Source organism: Crotalus tigris, unplaced genomic scaffold (genome assembly GCF_016545835.1).
Source record: "Crotalus tigris isolate CLP2741 ecotype Arizona unplaced genomic scaffold, ASM1654583v1 scf7180000024341.3516292, whole genome shotgun sequence".
Classification (NCBI taxonomy): Eukaryota; Metazoa; Chordata; class Lepidosauria; order Squamata; family Viperidae; genus Crotalus; species Crotalus tigris.
Genome location: NW_024100511.1, coordinates 3,418,034 through 3,443,113, shown reverse-complemented (window position 1 = coordinate 3,443,113; position 25,080 = coordinate 3,418,034). Strand labels below are relative to the sequence as shown.

The window sequence follows — 25,080 nt, the reverse complement described above, 5'->3', positions numbered from 1 at the left end:
AACGAAGTACTTTTAGAGACTAAAATACCAAATACATGGACTGAAGCTAACACGATCATTTTAATACCTAAAGAAGACTCAGACCTAAAGAATAAAGAATTATAGACCAATATTTTTATTAAATGTGGACTATAAAATTTTTGCCTCAATAATAACTGAAAGATTAAAGAAATTTTTGACTGAATTTATATATACAGATAAAAATGGATTCCTACCCAAAAGACATATAAAAATAACTTAAGAATGATTCTAGACATTTTGGAATATTATGAAATCCATCCAGGTAAGCAGATGGTGTTAATATTTCTAGATGCACAGAAGGCTTCTGACAACGTAAATTGGCAATTCATGATTCAATAATTAGAGAAAATGGATTTTGGAGAAAACTTCGTAAATATAATTAAAACAATTTATTATAGACAAACAGCTAAAGTAATAGTAAATGGAGACTTTACAGAAAACTTCAATATCAAAAAAGACACAAGACAAGGGTGTCCATTATTCCCATTATTATTATTTATATTAACAACAGAGGTATTAAACAGAAACATTAGGCAAGATATGGAAATTAAAGGATTGGAGATAAAAGATGGAAAATACAAATTACAAGCATTTGCAGACGATATGGTCTTTACACTAGAAGAACCCCTTGAGACAAGCCTTAAGCTTATGAAAAAAATAGAAAAATTTGAAGATGTGGCAGGCCTGAAAATAAAGAAAATATCAAAGTGATAACTAAAAACCTTACAGAAAAACAAAAAAAGCAACTCTCAGAAAAAACAAGTCTCCAAATAGTTAAAAAAAAATATTTGGGGATTTATTTAATAGCAAGATGTGCAACAATAAAAGAAGATACTGATGTAAAATTACTAAAACACATAAAAGTAGACTTGGAAAAATGGAAAAACTTACAACTTTCAATGCTGGGGAGAATAGCAACAGTGAAGATGAATATTCTACCAAAAATACTTTTTCTATTTCAAACGATACCTATAAGATTGGGGGAAAAACTTCTTTGATGAACTAAGTAAATTAATACTGAAATTCATTTGGCAAGAAAAAAAAAGCCAGAATTAGATTGAAAATGCTTCAAGAAGCAAAAGAAAATGGAAGTTTTGGACTGCCGGACTGGACTTTGTATTATCAAGCAGCTGTATTAACATGGCTAAAAGAGAGGATAACCCTTAAGAGATAAAATACTAGTATAGCTAGAGGGATATGATCTACAACTTGGGTGGCATGCCTTCCTATGGTATGGGAAGAATAAAATACACAGATACTTTCAATGTCATTATATAAGAAATGCACTTTTTTTAGAATGGGGAAAAAAGCAAAAATTTACATAAAAATACCTGGATGGCTCTCAACAAACCTAACTATGAGAAAATTGTGACTTATAAAGACATTTTGAATAATGAAGGGAAATTAAAACACAGACAAGAATTAGAAGAATAGGGTATTGACCTACCATGGTGGCCATATCTGCAAATCCAAACGAGATATGAAAAAGATGTTAAAATATCTGGATTTTATAAAAAACAGACAGAATTTGACAAGATATTACTGACATCAGATGAAAAATTAAGGAACTTTATAAATATATGTTAAGTTTAAAGATAGAAGAGGAACAAATTAAATAAACAATGATAACATGGGCAAAGATTTTTGGACATAACATTGAACTAGAAAATTGGCAAAGCCTTTGGGAAAGAAATTCTAAAATAACAAGAGCGGTGGCGTACAAAGAAAATCTATACAAAATGTTCTATAGATTGCATTTAACACTGGTGAGGTTAGCAAAAATGTTTTGAAACATATCTAGCAACTGTTGGAAATGTAGACAAAAACCAGGCACGCCCCAAAGCTAAAAGTTTCTGGTCAAGAATACACATATGGTTAGAGAAAAATTACAAAAAAACATATAGATTTTAAGCCAGAATTATTTTTGTTAGGCATAATTGTAGGAAATTATGAGAAAGAGTGTATATATCTAATTTTACATGTATTAACTGCAGCAAGAATTGTATTTGCTCAACATTAGAAAAATGGAGATTTACCAATGGAGGAAGAATTAATTAAAATTTTTTAGATTGTGCAGAAATGGATAGATTGACATTGAAAATGAAAGAGAAAGAAGATTCAGTATACTTTAGAATAGAGGTCCCCAACCTTTTGGGCACCGGGACCAGTTTCCATGGACCGGAGGGGGTGTAATTTTGTGTGCTGCCTGCTTCCTGCAAATGGGACTTTGTTTATATCAGTGTTTCTCAACCTTGACAATTTTAAGGCATGTGGACTTCAACTCCCAGAATTCCACAGCCAGCATTGCTGGATGTGGAATTCTGGGAGTTGAAGTCCACATGCCTTAAAATTGTCAAGGTTGAGAAACACTGGTTTATATGGACCGGTTGCTGGCATGCCATGGCCCAGTACTGGTCCACGGACTGGGGGTTGGGGACCCCTGCTTTAGAACATGGGATACCTTTTATCAATGGTTAGAAAAATGAGGTAGAGAGAAAGGAATTTAACATGTATTAGTAAGTTAAATGTTGGAACCTAGACAATGTGTTGCTGATAAAATTTATATTTATATAAATAAAGCACGCCAAACTCTTCTATTGGGGAATGTAGCTAATTGCATAGCACTGGGGTGGGGAGTTCAACTTTGTAATATTGTTGCTTTCTGAAGGGAATTTCAGACTCTGATTCACTTTTGACTATGCCAATACTATGTAACCAATAAACATGTTCTTTGAGGAAATCTCAAGCCTCAGATTTCTGATTTATTTGATCTTGTCTATCAGAACCTTGATAAGAGCTGCACAGGTTTTTGTTAATGAACAAATAATCTTTCATTTTATTTTTTGTGTTATGCGCAATTATATTTTAAAGTTAGAGAATGTCAGAAGGAAAGAACAATTTCTGAAATACATTACAATGTAAGAAAAAGAACAAAAGGAAGTCTGTGTAGCCTAGTATCTATCAATCATTCAACAGAGCATTTATATTTAATAATTGATTATGGTATTTTTTGCAACATTTAACCTGAATTTAAAAAAAGAGAAATGGAATCAATAGCTCCATTGTCCATTTGATAGGAAAGAAAACTGTTTTCATGACTATATTGTTCAGCTGGTGAGTGCTACAATCTTATTTTGACTAATTGGAATTTTTCTCCCTCTTTCAAAACACTAGGATCAAGGTTCATCCATTTAAGATGCTTGGAGATTTCAAACACAAAGTAAGAAAAACTTCTTCACAAAATATATACTTAACTTGTAGAATTCAATACTGCAAGGCATGATGCTAACTACTAACTTGAAAGGCTGGAAAAGAAAACTAGATCTATTACTCTGTAGTTTTCCAAAGGATTAGACCAGTGATGGCGAATCTTTTGGCTCAGCGTGTGAAAAAAAATAAATGCCTAATTTGATCCTGCTGATGTGTCACCTCCCTCAGAAAAAAGAGAAGCAATTTAAAAAAAAAAATACCGTCCAATCATGTGTGATCTCCCGGATATACTGCATGCCACTTTCTTCAGGCAGTATTCTCTTTCTATTGACAGGCCCTTATAGCCTACCAATGGCAACTTTGAGTCACACAGAACTTTTGTTCTTAAAGTGGCTTCAGAGAATGCTCTTCTGCAGCCTCTGAAAACTTCTTGAAAGCACACTCGATTCTCACATAATTTTCAGAGGCTCCAGAGGTCATTCAAAAGCACCCCCTATTCTTGCATGGCCTCTGCAGCTTCCAAAAGTCATTCAAGAAGGGGTGTTCGTCTTACCTGAACGCCTTTTCTCAGTACGGAGATGGAGAATCCACCAATGGGTTTTCTCTGTCTGCCTGCTCTTGAGACCAAGTAGCCAAAACTTGACACACCCCCTCTTGCTAGAGGATCCATTCTTAACGAGGGCGAAGTGGCTGAAGGTTGACGAGGTATTGGCTCTCAGTTCCCTAATAACGGCCTAACTGACCTTAGGGTGGGTGTGGATTCTCCATCTCCATACTGAGAAAAGGCGTTCAGGTAAGACCAATGCCCCTTCTCCAGTACAGGAAATGGAGAATCCACCAATGGGACATACCAAAGCCTCACTGTCCCAATGGGTGGGAGACAGATAAGGCCAGAAGAGTATCCTCTGAGACCACTTGCTGGAGGACCCTCCTACCAAAGGAGGCGTCCGCCGAAGCAAAACGGTCGATCTTGTAGTGGCGTACAAATGGGGAAGGCAAGGATCATGTCGCGGCCCTACAAATCTCCTCAATGGACGCTTGGGTAGCCCATCCCGCCGAGGTTGCAGCACTTCAAGTGGAATGGGCCGTGAGACAACTTGGGGGCGGCAGAGACGAGACCTGGTATGCTTCCGTGATACAGCTTCAGATCCACCTTCCAATGGTGCCTGCGGAAACTTTCCGCCCCAGAGTGTCCTGTCAGAAGGACACGAAGAGGGATCTGACTTGTAGAAAGGCTCCGTGCGTTTAATGTAATGCCGTAATGCCCTGCGGACGTCCAATGTGTGCCACTGCCACTCCCGGTCATGTATTGGGTTTGGACAAAAATTTGGAAGAATAACTTCTTGTGCCCTGTGAAAAAGGGAATTCACCTTCGGGATGAAGGAGGGATCTAGCCTAAGGACCACCCTATCACTGTGGAAAATACAGAGGTCATTCCTGACTGACAGTGCGGCCAGCTCAGATATTCGTCTGGCCGATGTGATGGCAATCAGGAACGCCACCTTTAGTGACAGGTGTCGCAAGGAGATGGTCGTCAATGGTTCAAAGGGCGACCGTATGAGAGCGTGAAGTACTCATGGTAATTCCCAGGATGGGTACCTGTGTACCAGGGGGGTCTGGTGTTACACGCACCCTTGATAAAGGTGCGAATCCTGGGATGGTGAGCTAAGGGAACCGAATCCGCACAGGTGAGGAGAGTGGACAGAGCCGCCACTTGCCTGCGAATAGTCGCCGGGGCGAGGCCTCTGTCCAGTCCATCCAAAAGATAATCTACTATTTGAGGAATGGTCAATTTGGAGATGTCAAACTGTCGCCTCCTACACCAAAGGCAAAAATTTTTCCAAGTGGAATCATATATGCGATTGGTTGCTGGATGGCATGCAGCTTGAATCATGGTAATGGCACGAAGGGAGAATAATTCCTGCGCCATTATGCGGCGCTCAAGTGCCAGATGGTCAGTTGCAACCATTGAGCTCCGGATGTCAGATGGTTCCCTGGTATAGGGACACTCGGTGAGGGGGAATATTCCACGGGGGTGATTGAGACCGGTTCATCAGGTCTGCGAACCATGGTCTCTGTGGCCAGTATGGTGCCATGAAAATCACCTCTGCCCGCTCGTGTATCAATTTGCAGATGGCCGCTGGTATGAGCAGAAGTGGGGGAAAGGCGTAAAGTAGGCCTTGTGGCCACTGAACTCTTAATGCATCCATCCCCTCCGCCCCTGGATTGAAATAGCGGGAGTAAAATCTGGGGAGTTGAGCATTGTCCAATGATTTGAAGAGGTCGAGGATCAGCTGACCGAACCTGTGGGAGATGTTTAAGAACAGGTCCGGGTGTAGCCCCCACTCCGAAGGGTCCACTGTGGCACAGCTCAGGAAGTCCACTTGTTGGTTGTTGACCCCCGATATGTGTTCCGCCCTTAGCGACTCCAAGCTGGACTCTACCCAGGCGAACAGGAGCCGTGCCCCTGTCATGAGGGCTTTGGACCTGGTGCCCCCCTGACGGTTGATGTGTGCCTTGGCTGCCACGTTGTCCGTAAAGACTAGGACATGACGGCCCTTGATTCTGTGTCTGAAATGTTGTAGGGCTAGATGGATCGCCCTGAGCTCTAGCCAGTTGATGTTGTTTCTCAGTTCCGCAGTGGACCATTGTCCCTGCGCAAAATGAGAGTGTAGATGGGCTCCCCAACCATACAGACTGGCGTCTGTCATGATGGTAACCCTGTCTGGTTCCTTGAAGGGCACCACCAATGAAGCGCCCTGCGAATGTGCGCCGGAACCCTGACTAGGTGGTTGGATGTGCTGGTATTCTGACGTTGGAATGGCAGAAGGAACCACTGTAGGTCCCGCAGATGAAGCCTGGCCCAGGGGACTATGGCTATGCAGGAGACCATCTTGCCTAGTAATTGGGAGAGTGTTACCGGGGGAACTGTGTGTTGTTTGTATACCTGGCGAGTCAGTTCCTTATTGCTGACCACTCGCTCCTGGGAGAGATAGACCATGCAGTTGGATGTGTCTATGATGGCTCCCAGATGCAGTAGCCTGGGCGAGGGAACTATCTGGCTCTTCTGGAACCCATGCTGCTGGAGGACGCGAATGACGGTCCTTACGTCCGCCTGAGCCGCCTGGAGGGATGTTGCTTGGATCAAAATGTTGTCCAGATAGCATTGGATGCGTATTGGGATTTTTCTGAGTTTGGCGGCTACTACCGCCAATATTTTTGTAAACACCCTGGGTGCTGAGGAGAGACCGAAAGGGAGGGCCCTGTACTGAAAGTGTTTGCCTCCGTAACAGAAGCGTAGAAACCGACGGTGAGATGGATGAATGGGGATGTGAAGGTAGACTTCCGTGAGATCTATCGATGCCAGGAAGTCGCCCTGTCTGATGCCTCCCAGAATGGACTGGAGGGATTGCATCTTGAATTTTTTGTATGTTATGTAACGGTTGAGATTTTTGAGGTCCAGGATTGCTCTCCATCCTCCTGAGGTTTTGGGAACCACGAAGAAGATGGAGTAAAATCCCCTGCCTCTCTATTCTGCTGGAACCGATTCTATGGCCTGAATATCTAACAGGTGTTGGATAGCCTCCTGCATAAGCCTGCGTTTGATGGGGTCCCTGGAGACTGAGCAGAGGGTGAGACGGTCTGGAAGTGTGACTAGAAACTCCAGGGACAACCCGGACTGGATGGTCTGTAGTATCCAGTTATCCATGGAGGTTAGTTCCCACTGGTGGAAGAAGTGGGCTAGCCTTCCCCCAATGGGTAGGTCGGGGTAGGGGTCATTTGGTCTTTTGATAGGGACGACCTGTTCCACGAAATGGCCGTTTTGCCTGGTTCTGTTGCCTGGCTGGGAGCCTGGTCTGTTATAGGGGCGGTCATATGGCCTGTCCTGTCTGGGGGTGTATGGCCTGGAGGTCTGATTGGGAGAGGTGGTTGTCATTTGCCGAAAAGACTGCCTTCAAAAATTAGGCGTGAGACGTTTGTCAGACCTTTTGTTTAAGTGGGCCATGACTTTACGCTTGTCCTTGTTCTTGATGAGATAAGGGGCCAGGGCCTCCCCAAACAGGTTGCTGCCTAAATAAGAGACGGTTGCTAGGCGCCATTTAACCTTGGTGTCGGCCTGCCAGTGTTTTAGCCACAGCATCCTCCTGGCGATTATATTGGATAATATGGATCTGGATGAAAAGATGGCCGATTGGAGTGTTGCATCAGCAGCATATTGCTTGGCTGCCACCATCTTAGCCAGGTCCTGGTGAGTCCGCATGTCCTCAATTGGAACCCTGGCTTGCAGTTGTTGTAACCACAGGAGCGTAGTCCGGACAAAAAAGGAGGCCGAGGTGGATGTTTTTATGGCCCATGCCGCTGCCTGATGGGTTTTGCGGAAGGCTTGCTCCCACCTTTTGTCATCAGCCTTGAGAGCCTCCAATAGATCCCCAGCCATGGCTGTCTGTGAGACCAAAGGGGTCCAGGCTTCGTCCACCTTGGGAATCTCTAAAGCCTCGTTGAGATCTGTGGATGTACTGTACAATCTTTTGTCCGTACCACTCACTGAAGGGAAGGAAGAAGGTGAATTCCATTGTTTCTTGATCCCTTTCAGGAAAATGGAGGGACAAGGCACGTGGTGTTCGGTTGTCACCTTCTCAAAAAATGTGGGTCTGGACGTAGTGCCCGGTGCCACCTGCGATTGAGGGAACTGGTCTGCCCCTATGTCCGCAGTGGCGGTGGCCTTGCAGAGTATCGTGAGGAAGGGATTGGGGTTAAATAGCCCCCCTGAAGGGGATGATTCAGGGGAGTTCTTCATTCTCTGACATGGTAATTTCTGGTTGCTCCTCCTTTTGTGGCGAGGAGTAACTGCTCATGGAGGATTAGGCTGGGGAGGTGGGCTCCTGAATGCCCGAGAGCTCCGTGGGGAGGACAATGGATGGCATGGTCGAGGTGGAAGCCCCCTGATCGTGTTGGACAGAGCGCTGTGTTAGAGCGCGGTCCACCACCTTGGTCAATAAGGCCTCCAGACGTCCGTCTGCCAAAATGTCCCCTATGTCATGACCCCTGAGTACAGTGGTAGTGGGTGACAAAATGGGCTCAGTGGTAGTGCCCACTGCAGTGGTTGTTTGCTGGGCTGATGCGGGGGGCGAGCCCAGTGGTGGCGGAGTTCCTGGAATGGCCCAAACTCCCTGAGTTGATGTCGATGGGCCCAATGGTAATTCCACCTCGGTGGCTGCCATTTGATCCAAATCCAATTGGGCCTGCCTCTGCGCTCTGGAGAACTCCTTCTCCAGAGCCTGGTGCCTACGGCTGGCTTGCTTTTCCATCAACTTGGAGGACTTCTTAAGCGAATGCTTTGTTTTTGCTTTGCACTTGCCTGCCGCCTTCTGGCCAGAAGGAGTATTGCAGCCATAATTGGGAGGTGGAGAGGTCGTGCTCATGGACTGAGGCAACGAGGATCCCTCCATCCCGTTTGAGCAATCCCAGGAAAACACTGAGAAGCTCTGGCAGGAAAGTAGTTGACGGAAGCGAGATTGGAACAAGTACCAAGACTGTTCCCCTAATCACCCGACCAATAAAAAATTCTCTCTGGGCTATGGTCACGGTAGTCGAGGCAGGTACCGAAGGCACGTTTAGAACCACTCTCTGGGCTCCGCCCGGAGGCCTTAGGTGACCAGACAGTGTGCACCAGTAAAAAAAAAGACAAAATATCAGGGCAACCTCGAGGAGGTTTGGAGGCCTGAATTGATCGGTAAAGGTACCAAATGGCAGCTCCAAGACTGAAGGAGGATACAGGATCCCCCCCCCGATTTATATTTAATTAGCTGTTACGAGTTATGACTTTTTTTTTAAATGCTATATCCTGCCCCTAGGCCTTGCTGGGCCTTCCTGGGCTACCACGTGGCTCCCCACTAGGCCGCGCCTACAGCAAAAATAGGCCTCTTGGGCCTAGAAGGCCTCCCGTGGCCTCGTTGGGCTTGTAAGGCCTCACGTGGAATTCACCGCTGTAGGACGCGCGCTGTGGTCAAGCCGCGCGATCCTGGGGATCAGCTACCTTCCGGAGCCTCCCCCCCCGGCTGTCAGGTTGCAGGAAAATTTTATTTTTTAAAAAAATTCCCATTGCACGCTGCGGTTTGGAAAATGGTGGCTGCGACCCGTTTCCTTCCGAAAATGAGCTCCGCGGCCTTCTGGTAATGTTTAGTGCTCGGGGGGGGGGGTCGTGAGTGCAGCGCTAGATGTGCGCTGCAATTTCGCCACTTTTAAGCTTAAATACGGCGGAAAAAAGGCCTTCGTTGCCTGAAACGGCAACCAAAATAGCGCCCGCAGCTGCCCTGGGCTGCTGGAGCAAGCTCCGACGATCCGGATTCAAATCTTGAATCCAAGTCTGGAGCTTACTATTTGTTCCCCCAAACTGGAGAGAAAATTGGGTGGGGAGAAAGGCACAGCAAGTGGTCTCTGCTGATGCCTTCTTCCCCCCCCCCCGCCCAGAGCTGTGGAATAGGAATGTGAATCTATTATGATGAAATTCGGGCAAAAAGGGGGCCTTCATTGCCTGAAAAGGCAACCAAAATGGCGCCCGCGGCTGCCCTGGGCTGCAGGGGCAAGCTCCGACGATCCGGATTCAAATTTTGAATCTGAGACTGGAGCTTGCTATTTCCCCCCAAACTGGAGAGAAATATTGGGAGGCTGGGGAGAAAGGCACAGCAAATGGTCTCTGCTGATCCCTTCTTTCCATCACCCCCCTGCCCAGAGCCCTGGGAATGGGATGGGAAGCTGGAGGAAAACTCCCCCCCTGCACCCCACCTCTTAATTAATTTGAGATCAGAGATGATGTCAGGACCTGTGGGGAATTTGTTAGGGAAGGTAAAAAATTTTTAAAGGGATAGCCAATTATTTAGGGAGAATCCACCAATGGGTTGCTTTGTCTAACCTGAAATAGCTAAGAGCCACGTCAAAACGAATCTTCAAGAGCTGAGACCAAGTTAAGAATGGATCCTCTAGCAAGAGGGGGCTTGTCAAGTTTTGGCTACTTGGTCTCAAGAGCAGGCAGACAGAGAAAACCCATTGGTGGATTCTCCATCTTCTGTACTGGAGAATGAAGTGTGCTTTCCAGCAATTTTCAGATGTTGGTGGATGCTGGCGTGTTACACAAAATGTTGTAGTATCTCACCTTTGACATGTATATCTTAGATTTGCCATCAATGAATTAGACTCAGTAGCATCTTGGAATATGGCAGCATGTCTTCAAATACCAACGGCAGAGGATAACAACAAGAGAAGAATATATCTCCATTTCTTTACTGCATAACCCCCAGAATGTATAGGTCATGGTGAGAAACAAAATCCTGGTGTCAAATGGGCTTTGGCTGATGGGCTGTCCTTACATTCTTACAGAAGAATCTCCATTCAAACAAAACATGATTACATCTCCAATAATTCACAAACTCAGATCAAACATACATACCGACAAATGCTCACAGATTGAAAAATTACATCAAAATCAAATCATCTATCATACACTGTGTTGATAAAACACAAAATATATGTAGAACAAAGCATCAGCAGCACTCCTTTTCTTCAGTTTAAATGCCATATGAGTCACATGAATTTTTTTAACTGTAGCTCAATACAAGTTTACTATGTCTGGTTATATAAGAATTCAACCTGATATGTCACATAAAAGATAACCTACTGTTCAGTTTTAAATAAATATGAAAGGAAAGAAATAAACAGTCTAACATTTAGAACAAAGTCTTATCATTTACTATTCTATTTTAAATTTATGACAAAGTTAAAATATAAATCTTCAACAGTAAGCTGAAAAAAAAGTTGGAAGCATCTACATCAGTGGTGGCGAACCTATGGCACGGGTGCCAGAGATGGCATTCAGAGCCCTCTCTGTGGGCACACGCACCGTCGCCCCAGTCCTAGGCCTTCAGCTGGGTTTTATAAAACCTTTTCACTTTAGGCCGCCGCTGCTGTGTACAAAGATAAAGTTCAATCAATCAGTCAATTTCAACTTCTCATGGGAAAAAAAAAGATCTTGCAAAGTTGGAATTGATTGATTGAACTTTTTAGTCCCACCCAGTCTGCCGTTACCACCACAGCCATGCCCACCCAATGGGTCACACCCACCCAATGGACCATGCCCACCCGGCACCTGACAATGCATAAGTGGGTTTTGGGTTGCAGTTTGGGCACTTGGTCTCTAAAAAGTTCGCCATCACTGATCTACATGGTAATTTTCTCCACATCACATAGATCAGGGGTTCCCTAACCCCTGGGCTGCGGCCCACAATCAGGCCGTGGCCAATTTGGAACTGGGGCATGCCAGCAGTGAGTGCACGTGCACGTGTTGCCTCACTTGCCCAAGCAGCAAGCGCTCACACAAATGAAGCACACAGCCACACCTGCCCCTCACACAAAACCATTTCCTTTTTCCTCTGCATGGCTGCCAACCCAGAAAGGTTGGGGAATGCTGATAATTTTCCCAAACAGCTGTGTACAGGACATAAATCAGAGAACTCTTTCTTAGCAGTCATAACACTTGAAAAGAGTGTTTGTCAGAACATACAGGACTTTTTATTATTAAATATACTAAACACCCTAATCACAGAAATTGTAAAAATTCTGCTCCTAAATATCCATGGATAAGCAAACTCTATATTTATTATTCTCCTCAAAAAACCTAATTAAGTTTACTTGTGACTTAATCCAAAGCACTGGCAGCTTACTTTAACTGAATATGGCTGTAAAATAATTTAAAGATTATCAGGTAATCATCAATTTTTAAAAGAGAAATAGACAGACCAAATCAGCTAATAAGCTCTGCCACAAGCCCAAACAAGCTTTTGAAAACTGTAATACAGTATAATTGTTTTAGCAATAATTCAATTTTAAGACTTCTCGGCTTTTGATTTCAAAAAGAAATATTGACAGGATTGTGTAAAATGACAATTGCTGAAAGAATTGTACTAAATACTAACCAAAGTAAATTCTTGGCCTAATTAAATTGTGTAACAGTTAAGTGTTTCTTTAGATTTATAGTATATTCTCCAGAAGTTCAAGATGGATTATATCTTCATTCATTTATCCCAAGCATAGCCAACCCTTTGGCTCGCCTAAACCACTCTATGTGAAGAGCAGTTGTCTTAGCCACATATAAAATATGTAATATAGTACATGTGTGTGTATGTATGTGTGTATGTATGTATATGTATGTGTATATATATATATGTGTGTGTGTATATATATATATATATGTATGTATGTATATGTATGTATATGTACATATGTATGTATGTATATATGTGTCCTTTATAACACTAAAAATACGAATCCTGGGCATCATATTGACAAAATTAAAAGTTGACGGCCCGACAGAGTGCCCAAATCGCAGCTTGAGAAACAACAACCGAGATCGCTCCAAAACGGGAGGGAAGGGAGACAAGGTGCAGAGACGGCTGGACAGCCACCCCCGGGAGCCTGTACGCATGCCATAAGAGCGATTGAAGATCGGAAGACAACCATCAGGGCCACAGGCAGATTGCCAGGTGTAGAGCAACTCAGCGCATTACAGACGAGCACAATCAATGGGCTGATGTGATCGAGAAGCCAGGCGCAGAGGCAAGTGGCTATATAAGCCAGCTCCCAGATCTCCTTTTACTCTCAGTTTGGCCGACAAAAGCTTAGTGACTTTTTATCTACAGGCTTGTTTACATTAAACAGTCTTGTTTACTTTCATCCTGGTGTTCGCTTTTCTTTTAATTTTGTCAATATATATATACGTGTATGTATGTATGTATGTATGTATGTATGTATGTATGTATATATGTATATATGCATAAATAATATTAGAAGTTTACAATTTGTGGGCTGCATTACTAGCTGTCCAGGACCAAATGCGACCTATGAGCTGTGAGTTGGACACACCTAATTTATCTCAACAATAATCCCACCGGCTAGATTGAGCTGAGAGACTGTCCCAAAGTCACCCAATAAGTTTCCAGGACTAAGGGAAGATTTAGTCCAGGCATACCCTAATCCTATTTGAACATTTTATTCATTATATGTATGAATAGTTATCAGGAAAAAAACCACACATCTTTCAAATAAATGTCAGTAAGATTTTATTTTAGTTAATTTAGTTTATACAGGGGTGCTGAAAAGCAAGCACTTAAAAGAGAAAGTTTCAAGGAAGCCCAATATTATAGAAATAAAATAGAAAGCTTCACTAGTGGTACTTTACTAATTCTTTTTCCTCTAGCTCATAGATTTAAGCTAAGACAGCAGCTTCCACGATAAATACTGAAACTGGAAGAAGAAATAGTGTTATATTTTTTTTAAAAACTACCTATCGTATTTATGTGTTTTGCATAATCACTCCATGTCACAATCACTCCTTTAGATTGTAACAGCCATATTAACCACAAAAATATATGTCTATTTGAACTACTGTTTGAAAGACAGATTCCCTATGAATTGAATCAGCTCCAATTACACCTCTCCTCCCCTAACCTGAAAACTGCTCATTATCTAACAATGCTTCAAAGCACCTGACATAAGAAAAAGCATAAAAATATTTTACAGCATACAATTTCCAAATGGCTTATCAGTAAAAAAATAACATTGAAATCAAACTTCCTGAGATTGCAAATAAAAACCAATATAACCCATTTTGTTTTTACAATAAAGAACTTGTTTTAAATCATAAAGTAAATTCATAGTTCACTGAGCATTCAGAATGCCATGAAGGAGTTAATGCCATATAGCACGTAGAGACTTCAACGCCTAGTACAAACAGCATTCTCTTTAACTGAGCAGTCAAAATAGCTTCCTTGATTAATGCTGGTCATCTAGTTATGGCAGCCATTACTAAGGACTTATATTATTACACAATTTACATCAAAGCTTGAGTCTTCTATTTTTTAAAAAAAGAAAACCAAATACCAAAGATGGAGTCGCTTGCTGATGATTTGAAACAAATTAGCTAATTTTAAGAAAAAAAAATGACTTGCCAGCAAGGCAACACAACTCATACAAGTATATCTAGTGTGAAACAAATCAGAGAGGCTTGCCAAAATGCAGCGTTTAAAAGAAACAAAAACAAAAACCTCCTCTCTCACTCTGAAAGCAACTGGTCACATGACAAAAAGGTAAAAGAAACTAAATCACAACACGAATTTGTTATACCTCTTTTATGCAACTCTCTTAATGGAATGCCGTCTCCTCCCCCATCGTATGGTAAATAAGGATCAGAAGATACTTCCATGAGCTTGACAAAAGGGGTTTTAAGAGCACAACAGCCACAGCGATTCTTATAGAACAGCAGCAGACTGGGAAGCTGCCATATTCAATTAGGATTTGGATTGTGTGTGGCTTATTGCAGCAACTCCGTTCTTCCAGGATTGATGATGTCATCAAAGGGAAATTATTGCAGCCTGGTTGCTACTGACTACAATCTAGGAGTGCTTAAAGGTGGAACAGCAGACTTAATCTATGAAGTCTACTGTGCCTGAAGGTGACTAAGCATGAAGTAAAGCAGAATAAACTGGTTTAAGGAAGTCCAAGCTAAATCAAGCAACACTAGCTTCTATTCATGTCTGAGCACTGAAAAGGCAGCCATATTAGCCTTACAGCTTGTTCTTTATACAGTCCAAATATTAGAAATTCATTTCTCTAAGAAAAGACCAATAAATGCAACCTCTTCTACCCGATAACTCACTTTTTATGTTTAGATCTGTAAACTATTACAAATTAGCAGATACAAATCACAAAATGGCTTAAAATAATGAATTTATATTCACATTCAAAAAATGTTTACAAGCATTTAATATATTTCATTTTAAGAACGCCATTGTAATCACTTAACCAATGCAAAAATCTAAGTAAAACTTTGTTTTAAAGCTTAAAGATCTTATGAAAACTGTTGTGATTTACAACTGATGCTAGACATATTAGTGTTCTTGTTATTATTTCCAAAATCATATCCAAGAGATTATTGTGGAATAATCCAAATTTGAAAAGAGAGGGGGGGGGTTGCTTAGATTTGCCTTAGATCAGTGATGGCAAACCCTTTAGAGCCGAGTGCCCAAACTGCAACCCAAAACCCACTTATGTATCTTCGGGTGCTGAGTGGGCATGGCCCATTCGGGTGGGTGTGGCTGTGGTGGTAAAGGCAGACTGGGTGGGACTAAAAGTTCAATCAATCAATTCCAACTTTGCGAGATCTTTTTTTTCCCTGCGAGAAGTTGAAATTGACTTATTGATTAAAACTTTTTTTTTTTTTTTTTTTGCACACAGCGGTGGAGGTCTAAAGCGAAATGGTTTTATAAAACCCCTGAAGGCCTAGGATTGGGGCGATGGCGCGCGTGCCCACAGAGTGACACCTGTGACACATGTGCCATAGATTCACCACCACGGCCTTAGATCCTCAAAGATACCTACCAATTTAGATCTTTAAAAGATCCAATTTTTGAAGTGAAACCAACAACTACAACTCTATTTGATATGAAGTAGAATGAAGGCTAGCATTAAATAGCTAGACTGTGGAACACCACAGCCTGGTGCCAGTCCTCAGACTGGGGATTGGAACCCCTGCTTTAGCAAATCTATCTATATACTGAAACTCTAGTTCCTATAACCTTTAACTAGGTGAAACAGTACACGATAGGGCAATAATTTTTGAACTAAGATACCTCAAATGGGCTAACTTACAGAATGTGTCCAAACTCCAGGACCCATGACCCACAAAATTGAAATTTGGCAAATTTTACAAAATATTTTAGCATATAAAAACTACCATACAGTAAAATAGTTTATGACATAATACAAAATATCATGAAACACTTCCAGTGGTCAATTCCTGTTGTTTCACTGTGCCACACAATTTAACATGAGCTACTTTCAAACCAGATACATTTCTGAATATTTCTCTGAAGTTTTAAAGATATTTCTAATACTTCAGCTCTGACATTGTTGAAGGCATTTATTTATTTAGCATATGGCATATCATACATAGACTAACAATATATATTAATATTTTACCTAGATTAGTAAAACACAGTAAAATAAATATTAAAAAGATCTATGTTCAAATACCAACATCTAGGCAGGGGTCGGCAACCTTAAACACTCAAAGAGGCATTTGGACCCGTTTCCCACAGAAAACACCAGGAGCCAGAAAATCCTGCTGCTTCCCCCCCCCAGCACTCCACCGCTGCTGCTGCTTACCCCTCACACGCAGAGCGCCCTGCTGTTGCTTTCTCCCCTTACCTCCCCCACACGGAGTGCCCTGCCGCCACTTTTCCCTACCTCCCCCACGCTGAGCACCCTGCCACTGTTTCTCCCCCTACCTCCCCTGCATGGAACACCTTGTCACTTTTCTCTACCTCCCTTGTGCAGAGCACCCCACTGCTGCTGTTTTCTCACCCTACCTCCCCCGCCGCAGATTTTCTCCCTATCTCCCCCATGCAGACCACCCTGCCACCGCTTTTCTCTCCTGCCCCCTCATGCTGAGTGCCCTGCCGCTGCTTTTTCCCTCTACCTCCCCCGAGAGGAGCGCTCTGCCGTCACAGATTTCTCCAGCGGCGAAGGTGGAGTTTAGGAGGCAGCAGCAGGGCTTAGCCTAGGCATGGCCCAACAGCAAAGCTCATCCTCCCCACTCCAGAGACCATCAGCAACTCCTTGGCTCTATCCGACTTGAAAGCAGAGGCGCAGCAGTGGGATTGCTCTCAAACAATAACAGCCGGGTGAGCTGCTTGCTCTTGTGCATCCACCTTACTGAGAGCAATCCCACTGCTGTGTCTCCACTTTCTTCAACTTGGATGGAGCAGAGTGGGGAGGAGAATGAGGAGAAGAGCTGTGAGGCTTTGTGCCAGCTGGCTGGCCAGGCAAGGGGTAGGTCGGGCAATCATAGCTGGCTGGCTGTGGGGATCATGGCTGCTTGGGGGGGATCTGCTAAGCATCATGGCAGTGGTATTGGCAGCTCTCCCCATCCAGCCTGTTTCTCCAGCTCTATACAAGATGCTTGGCAGAACACCCCCTGCGCCCCCGATCGGACCCATGCGGCACCTTCTTTCCAGTCCTTCATCACTTCCTCTGCCGCTGTGTGCAGTCTCACAAAAAGAAGTTTGAGTTTGTTGGACTGCCCACAAACTTCTTTTGTTTGTAGCCAAGCGCAGTGGCATAAGCCCTAATCCAGCTACTCTGGATCGCTTGAGCTCATGAGTTCTGGGCTGCAGTAGGCTATGCCGATCAGGTGTCCGCTCTAAGTTCGGCATCAATATGGTGATCCCTGGGGAGCCGAGGGCCACCAGGATGCCTAAGGAGGGGTGAATTGGCCCAGGTCAGAGACGGAGCAGGTTTGTGGGACTGCCCACAAACTTCTTTTGTTTGTGGGGCTAAAAAAAAAGTTCAATCAATCAATTCCAACTTTGCAAGATCTTTTTTTTCCATGAGAAGTTGAAATTGATTGATTAAATTTTTTTTTTAGGTGACGGAGGACTGGGAGCCACAGCAGAGGGATGAAAGAGCTGCACGTGGCTCTGGAGCCGTGGGTTGCTGACCCTTGGTCTAGGCCATTTAACCACTGAAGCGCAGCATCGTTTACATTTAAAAAAATCAGATATTGGACTGGTATATGCCCTCAACTTACAGCCGGTCAAGATGTGATCCAGTTTGACATGGGACCCCAGTTACACCGAGGGGAGCATACTATGCAGATGGCGTATGAGATGTGAATCATATTCAGGGCTGTCCGTTGCTGACATAGTAGTTCAAAGACTGGCACTGTTTTTGTGGGGTCATTTATATAACTTCCTAAATCTGGACATTCAGCAACCCATTTGGCTTTCCATTGGGAATCGATGTTAAAGCTGTTGGGCAGATGTTCTGCAAGTGTTAGTGCGGATTTCCTGGATTAGAGTCTTCCAGTTGATAAATGAGGAAGGTCAGCATGTGCCAGTAAGAGTGAGATGTTCATAATTTTTCTGTATTCTCTCACTAGTGCATCTTGCCTTTGTAAAGCTGGCAGTGCTATATGACTCAGGAAGCCAGCAAGTCGGAGTAGTTTTAATACATCCACATATAATCCTCCTGGTATTGCTCAGTATGGCATCTACCTAACTAGTGTGGCAGCTATTGAGCCATATAGGGGCACAGTATTCTGCTATGGAGTAGACCAACCCTAGTGCTGATGACCTGAGGGTGGCAGCTGAACCTCCTCATTCAGCTCCACATAATTTCTGGAGTATGTTGTTCTTAACATTGATTTCTGCTGCCATATTCTCTAGGTCAGAGGTTCCCAACTAGGGGTGCTCGCATCCCTTGGGGGTGTGAGACGATATTCCAGGGGGTACAAAACCTTGGGTTTAGAAGTTTCAAAATGACAATGTAAAAATATAATTTGTTGCCGTTATTTCAAACAGAACAATGTGGGCTGTGGCCTCTTGGCCACTGGGCCGTGGGCCACGTGAGTGGCCGGCCAGTACATATGCGCATATGCGCGCTCACCCCCTGCCCTTGTGCCAGGGCTAGCCGAGCTTCGCGCTGGTGCTGAGCCATGACCCTCTTGCCGATGCTAGCTGAGCTGTGAGCCTCTCACCAGTGCTAGCCAAGCTGCGAGCCTTGTGCTTCACCCTCTGCCCTTGTGCCAGCACTAGCTGAGCTGTGGGCCTCTCGCAGGCGTTAGTCGAGTTGCGAGCCTTGCGCCCTTGCACCATCGCTAGCCGAGCTGCAAGCCTCGCACCTCACCCCTTTCTCTTGCGCCGGCACTAGCCGAGCTGCAAGCTTCATGCCGGCGTGAGGTGAGCCACTCACAGCCCCATTTGCAGAGCGCGCATGCTCAGAGCCCCATTCATGCACATGCAGCCACATTTGTACATGTGCGCATAAAGGTGCCTGTCCCTCCCTTTCCCACAGGGCCAACCCAGAAAGATCCCTTCTAGACCTGATCTAGAAGAAGTGCAAACACGCAGCCTTTCACAAACGCTTGATTTATGTCAGCACTCAGTAGATACCAGGGGCGTAAATCTGTAAAAAAAAACTGGGGGGAGAGAATTTCCCCCTTTCCCTCCTAGGATCGACCATCCTTTTTGTTCCTTCAACCGCCCATATAACCCAATCACTGTAGCACTTGCATGTGGGCCGTGGTGCACATGGTGTCCCTTCAACATGGGCACCCATGCAAGGATTGTCAATAATTGATTGCAATTAAATTGCTCGATCCAATCAATTATTAATTGATTATGTCAAAGAAGAGGAAATGGAATAATGACTATGTGTGCTTCAGTTTCACTTGTACAGGAAAGAAGGATTTGCAAAAACCCCAGAGCATGTTTTGTAATGCTGTATTTTCTAACGGAAATCTGAAGCCATCTAAACTGAAAGAGCACTTCAACAACAAGCATGGTGGACCACATGTTTCTGGACATGATATGGGTCACTGAAAATTAAAAGAGCACATTTCGATTCTGGAGGAACCCTTCCAAAGTTAGGTTTCGTTTCTTTGACAAACCACTACCGTTAGTTTCATACCAAGTGGCATATAAAGTAGCCAAGTCCAAGAAGCCACATACAGTTGCGCAAGAGCTTATCAAACCGTGTGGTAACAATTATTCTGGGCCAAGAAGCGGGGAAGAAGCTTGGATTAATGCCGCTATCAAACAATGTCATTCACAGCCAAATTGGCGATTTGAATGAAGATATTTTGGATCAAGTAATCTCAAATATAAAATCCAGTCCCTTGAAGATCTCTTTTCAGTTGAACGAATCAACTGATGTGTCCAACTGCAGTCAACTCATTGCCTTGGTAAGGTATGTAAATGATGGAAGTGTAAAGGAAGATTTCCTGTTTTGTGAAGAACTGAAAACAACCAGGAAAGGGAAAGATGTATTTCAGATTGTGAAATACAGGTTGTTATACAAACTGAATATGGCAGTTTGTATAACAACCTGTCCTTCCAAACTGTGTTGTATGCCGCAGTTAAGTCTATGAGCATAGCTATGGTTTTGAAGCCTCATTGAAACCTTCAATATAGCCTGCTAGGCTTAGCACCCAGTCTACACAGCTCCTGTCTTGTCAGAAGCTGGCTTATTCCAAGGACAGATGTTCCTCTATTATGGGACCTATCCTGTTTATATTTAATCTTTCCAGGAATTTGTAGCAGGGCGATTGAACGGTAGCTTTCAACTCTGTCTTGTGATTTGCCAGGTTTTAGAAGTGATATTATTTTAACTTTTTGGATTTCTGGTAGGAGGGAGCCATTGGAAACTGTGTCTAAGAGGAATTTACCAATCCAATTCTGCATGAACCTCCTGGGGTTTATCAGGAATTCTGGATGAATGCCATGTTTTACCACATTCCAGAGTACCAATGGCAATGTCAATTTCCTTTACAGAGAAGGGACAAGAATACTCAGAAAGCATTCAGCCTGACCGCCAAAAGGCTTAAAGTGCTTTCTTGATGATAGTGGAATATTCTTTCACTCTTGGGAGCTTTGGAGAGAGATACAATGAGAAACTATTTGGTCAGGAATTACATTGGATGTTTGTGTGGATTGTCTAACTCCACCCAATTTCCTTAAAAGGCTCCAAGCTTTCCTGCTGGATTTGTTGAAATTTAGTGATTCTGTATATTGTTTCCACTTCTTACATCGAGTTGCATCCAAGCTGTATAAGAGATCATCGGCAATCTCCGGATCACTGCTCTGTAGGAGTATCTGGTAGTGTCCTTCAGTCTCTTTGTTCCAATCTAGGATGTACTCTCTTCTAAATCCTCGAAGTATATGTCTTTTGCCAAGGCAATTACTGCCTTCACAAATCTGTGATATAGGGCTGACTAATTGGTGGAATCCACTGTATAGTATTATCAAGATTTGAAGGCAGAGGAATCTGTAAGGAAATATTTCTCAGACGATGACTCAATAGGTCATAGGTCTAGTTTCAATTAACAATAACACTGTGAAGCACAGAATGCACTATGATAATGCACCACTAATAATAACATAGGTTGGATTTAAAATAGCTAAGTCTGGCAATTATTAGGTATATATTCTCACAGTAAAAGAATGCTATTTCCAGTAAGCTGGTTTAATTCAAAATGAAATGTATAACAAAGGATAGTCATTTCTTTAGTTTGCTGTGGTTGGAAACACCAATGCTTACTTCTTTATACTACTGCACATGAGCAACTAGTAAGCATTTACCAATTAACTAGTCATTTTATCTCACATTGCAGTACCAGTAAGTTATGCTCTCAAAGTGAAGCTTAAGTTCCTGCTTTGCATTACTTCCATTCCATTTCCAGATTCTTCTGAGTTTTTTGTTATCTACAGTTGTGATGTCTGAATTTAGCAATTATAGTTCTCACAGCTCATAATTTGCCTCTAAATCCAAATCAAAGACCTAATTCAGCTTATGTTTTCAATTCTAATTGTACACAAACAATGATTTGCACTAATCATCATTTTCCCAATTTAGAGGTTATATCTAAAACTGTAGAAATCAGAACCAGGAAATGAAAGGGACATTAGGATTCATGGGCTCAAGCTGTAGCTCCAAATACAAGTCACATGTCATATCAGTAGAGTTATTTGTTTCATTTTATATTACATTTATATAAAAAAATCAATTTCTATTCTGAATGCACTACAGGTAATCCCCGAGTTACGAGCGTTCACTTAATACTCATTTGAAGTTATGCGATAAGCACCCCCTAATGCTTACGAGCAAGTCCTGAAATTACGAATATTGGAGCACCATGGCAGTCATTTGGCCTTACGAGCGACCGCTGAGGCTCTGCAACATTCACCCTGGTTATTCCCTCCCTCCCCACCCTCGCCCTGGGTCTCCTAGGCAGCAGGCCTTCAATACTCACCCTGCGAAGATCGAGATCCTTCGCTTTCTTGGCTGCTCCAGGCCTTCGGTGCATTTGTAGAGAACGGAGGCCTAAAATAACACAAGATCACGTGAGATCAGTGGGCGAGATCTCACGCTACTGATCTCTCGTGATTTCATGGTACTTTAGGCCTCTGTTCTTTGCAACAGAAAACAGAACCAAAGCCGGGCGACACTTCCACGTGCCTCCAGAGGCTGGACTGGGACGTCAGAGGCCTTTTCCAGGCCACTGCCACCTGGATCTAAAGCCAGGGGATGCTTCTGCAGCCCTCTGGCGGCCCAATCTGGGCACTGGAGGCCTTTTCCAGGCCGCTGCCAGAGGGCCACGGAAGCATCTCCCGGCCTCAGATCTGGGTGGTAGCGGCCTGGAGAAGGCCTCCGGCGCCCACATTGGGCCACTGGAGGGCGATGGATGCATCTCCCAGCCTCAGATCTGGGCGGCAGCAGGAACTGCAGCAGAGAGGAGACGGATCTTTTCAAGATGAGTCTGGTGCGGCAGGAAGGGAATGGGAAATATGAGGTATCTTAGTGGGTTGGGGACCTGTACCATGACTAGGTCCTCCATGGCCATCCCCACCTGAGATACCTCATGTTCACTTAATGAGCCATGTATGTCTTAATGAGCAAGGAAATGATCTTGTTCGAGGTATGAGATTCACTCCGAGTTTTCGAGTTACAAGTGGAATGGGCAGGCTCCATTACACTTGTAACTCAAGTACTACCTGTACTGTCTCTAAAAAAGCTATACCACAGTGCCAGATTAATAATGTCACAAAACTACACTTTTTCTGTTAGAATAGGAGCATGCGTGTTGGGAAACAGGCTGTGCAAATGGCAGGCAAATGCACAGGAGCTAGGTTGCACGCATGAAACTATCCCCACACCGCATCGGCACCAGCAGGTCCATGGAATCAGAAAGATTGGGGACCACTGTATTAGAGGATATAAATAAAATAAATTAATTAAAGAACATAAACAGCAGTAATATACAGACTCACCAATACATATGTCACCATCTAATAAATTGTCATCCTCAGAGGTCTGGAAATCCATGATGACACCAGTTCCATCTAGCAATTCTTCATCACTACTAGCACTAGTTATGCTGTTGTAACTATTTCTATAGTAACCTCTATGGAACAGTTGTTCAGACTCCATTTAGCTTCCTTTGTAAGCTAAAAAAGAAGACAGAAATAATTAGATGTGCACTTCTTTTTAAAAAGGAAAAACAAAAAGAATTTTTGAAGTAATATACATGTTATAACTGGAATACCTCAGTGAAGTTATAATTAACAAAGAGTGAGGGGTTCTTGATGCTCTTTGAGCTTGGTTATTTTCCTGCAGACATTTCATTACCCAAACTAGGTAACATCACAGTGCTAGTCGTGTGCTAGTCCACTAGTACTGGTGATGTTACCTAGTCTGGGCAATAAAACATCTGATAGAACACAACCACACTCAGAGGACCTCCTATGTCAACCCTGAGCTACAAATATTCTCCTTTATTGTTAATAGAGAGTATTATTCATGCAGTAGCAGATGCTGAAAATTATTTAAAGGCAGATTTAAGATTTTTTATGAAATTTTGACTTTTATATTTTGAATACTTCTGGCACTAATGTATTACTTATACTACAAAAACTACAAAATTTCAAAAATAATTTTCACTGCCAAAAACATTTTTGAAATCTACAGAAATTATTAAATGTGCACTTAAGAAAATACTACATTTCCAAAAATGATGACTGAAGGAAAGATTTCTTAATGGAAGGACAGAAAGAAAAAAAAATATAAACATATAAAATATAGGGCATGTAGAAAAGGTGTTTCTTTTGAGCAATGGAAAAAAGGGGCACTGAATAAGTATAAGAAAGAAAAATGGAAAGTATAAGTGTGATGAGAACAAATGTTTCTGCTAATAATCTGAGGGTATATTTTGTATCTAATAGTGATTTGACTAATTCACAATTTCCTATCAGAAAATCTTCATAATTATAGCACCTGAGTTTCAATACAGGTAGTCCTTGACTTACAATAATTCATTTAGTGACCATTCAAAATTAAAATGGCATTGCAAAAAGTGACTTATGACCATTTTTCACATTTACGAATGTTGCAGCATCTCAATGGTTATGGAATCAAAATTCAGACACTTGACAACTGGCATACATTTCTGACAGCTGCACTGTCCCAGGGTCATGTAATCACCATTTGCAACCTCCCCAGTTGGCTAATGACAATCAAAGTCAACAGAGGAAGCCAGATTCACTTAACAACTGAATGATTCACTTAACTGCAGTGATTTGCTTAACACCTGTGGCAATAAAGATCATAAAATGGGCACACTTAATTGTCTTGCTTAGCAAAAGAAATTTTGGGCTCCATTGTGGTCATGATTATCTATAGTTTTCTGCACCATTGCCTTAATTCAGTAAAGCATAATAAGCATAAGACATTCAACCTTCAGCAAGCAGAAACAGTTTTGTTCACAACTTTATATCTCATTGGCTCAAGCAAGCTCTCTTAACACAGGGAGGGAAATTGGTGAAATCTTTATGCTCAGAACACGGAAAATGGTCCCTGAATCTCAGCCAATATTAAATATTATTTATTTTTCAAAAATTGTGCCTACTGTTTTTAAATTTAACATGCTATAGTGATGTATAATGCATAAAGTGGAATTCATGCAATCTTGGAATCAATATGATTTTACTCGGTTTGTCTAGAAGTAATTAATTTAAAGATATACAGACTGCCACTGAATTTAATTCTATTTTGTAATTCATCGCATTAAAGTGCATTTTTTAAGAAACTGCTTTGAAATTGTATTATTGGAACTTTTATTTTCAGTTCTTTATCTAATAATATTCAACATAGAACATTCTCTTTTCCTAGCAGCCTCACACTGCAACAATATTTTCTTTGTATTATCTATAACAGTGGTTCTCAACCTGTGGGTCGGGACCCCAT

The 25,080-nt window shown here is 42.7% G+C and overlaps 1 protein-coding gene across 5 annotated transcripts in view; it reads right to left on the bottom strand.

Annotated features, from left to right (window-relative positions):
- CLCN3 (chloride voltage-gated channel 3) overlaps nt 1-25,080 on the bottom strand; it is a 68,342-nt gene that overhangs the window by 37,071 nt on the left and 6,191 nt on the right. For 3 of the 5 annotated variants that reach the window (XM_039326487.1, XM_039326490.1, XM_039326488.1), the window contains exon 2: nt 23,109-23,285. In XM_039326487.1, coding sequence (XP_039182421.1) covers nt 23,109-23,268 — 160 coding nt within the window. In that variant the 5' untranslated portion in view covers nt 23,269-23,285. Of the gene's footprint in view, nt 1-14,406; nt 14,675-23,108; nt 23,286-25,080 lie in introns of those variants that run through there. The other 2 variants (XM_039326489.1, XM_039326492.1) reach the window with 2 other exon arrangements.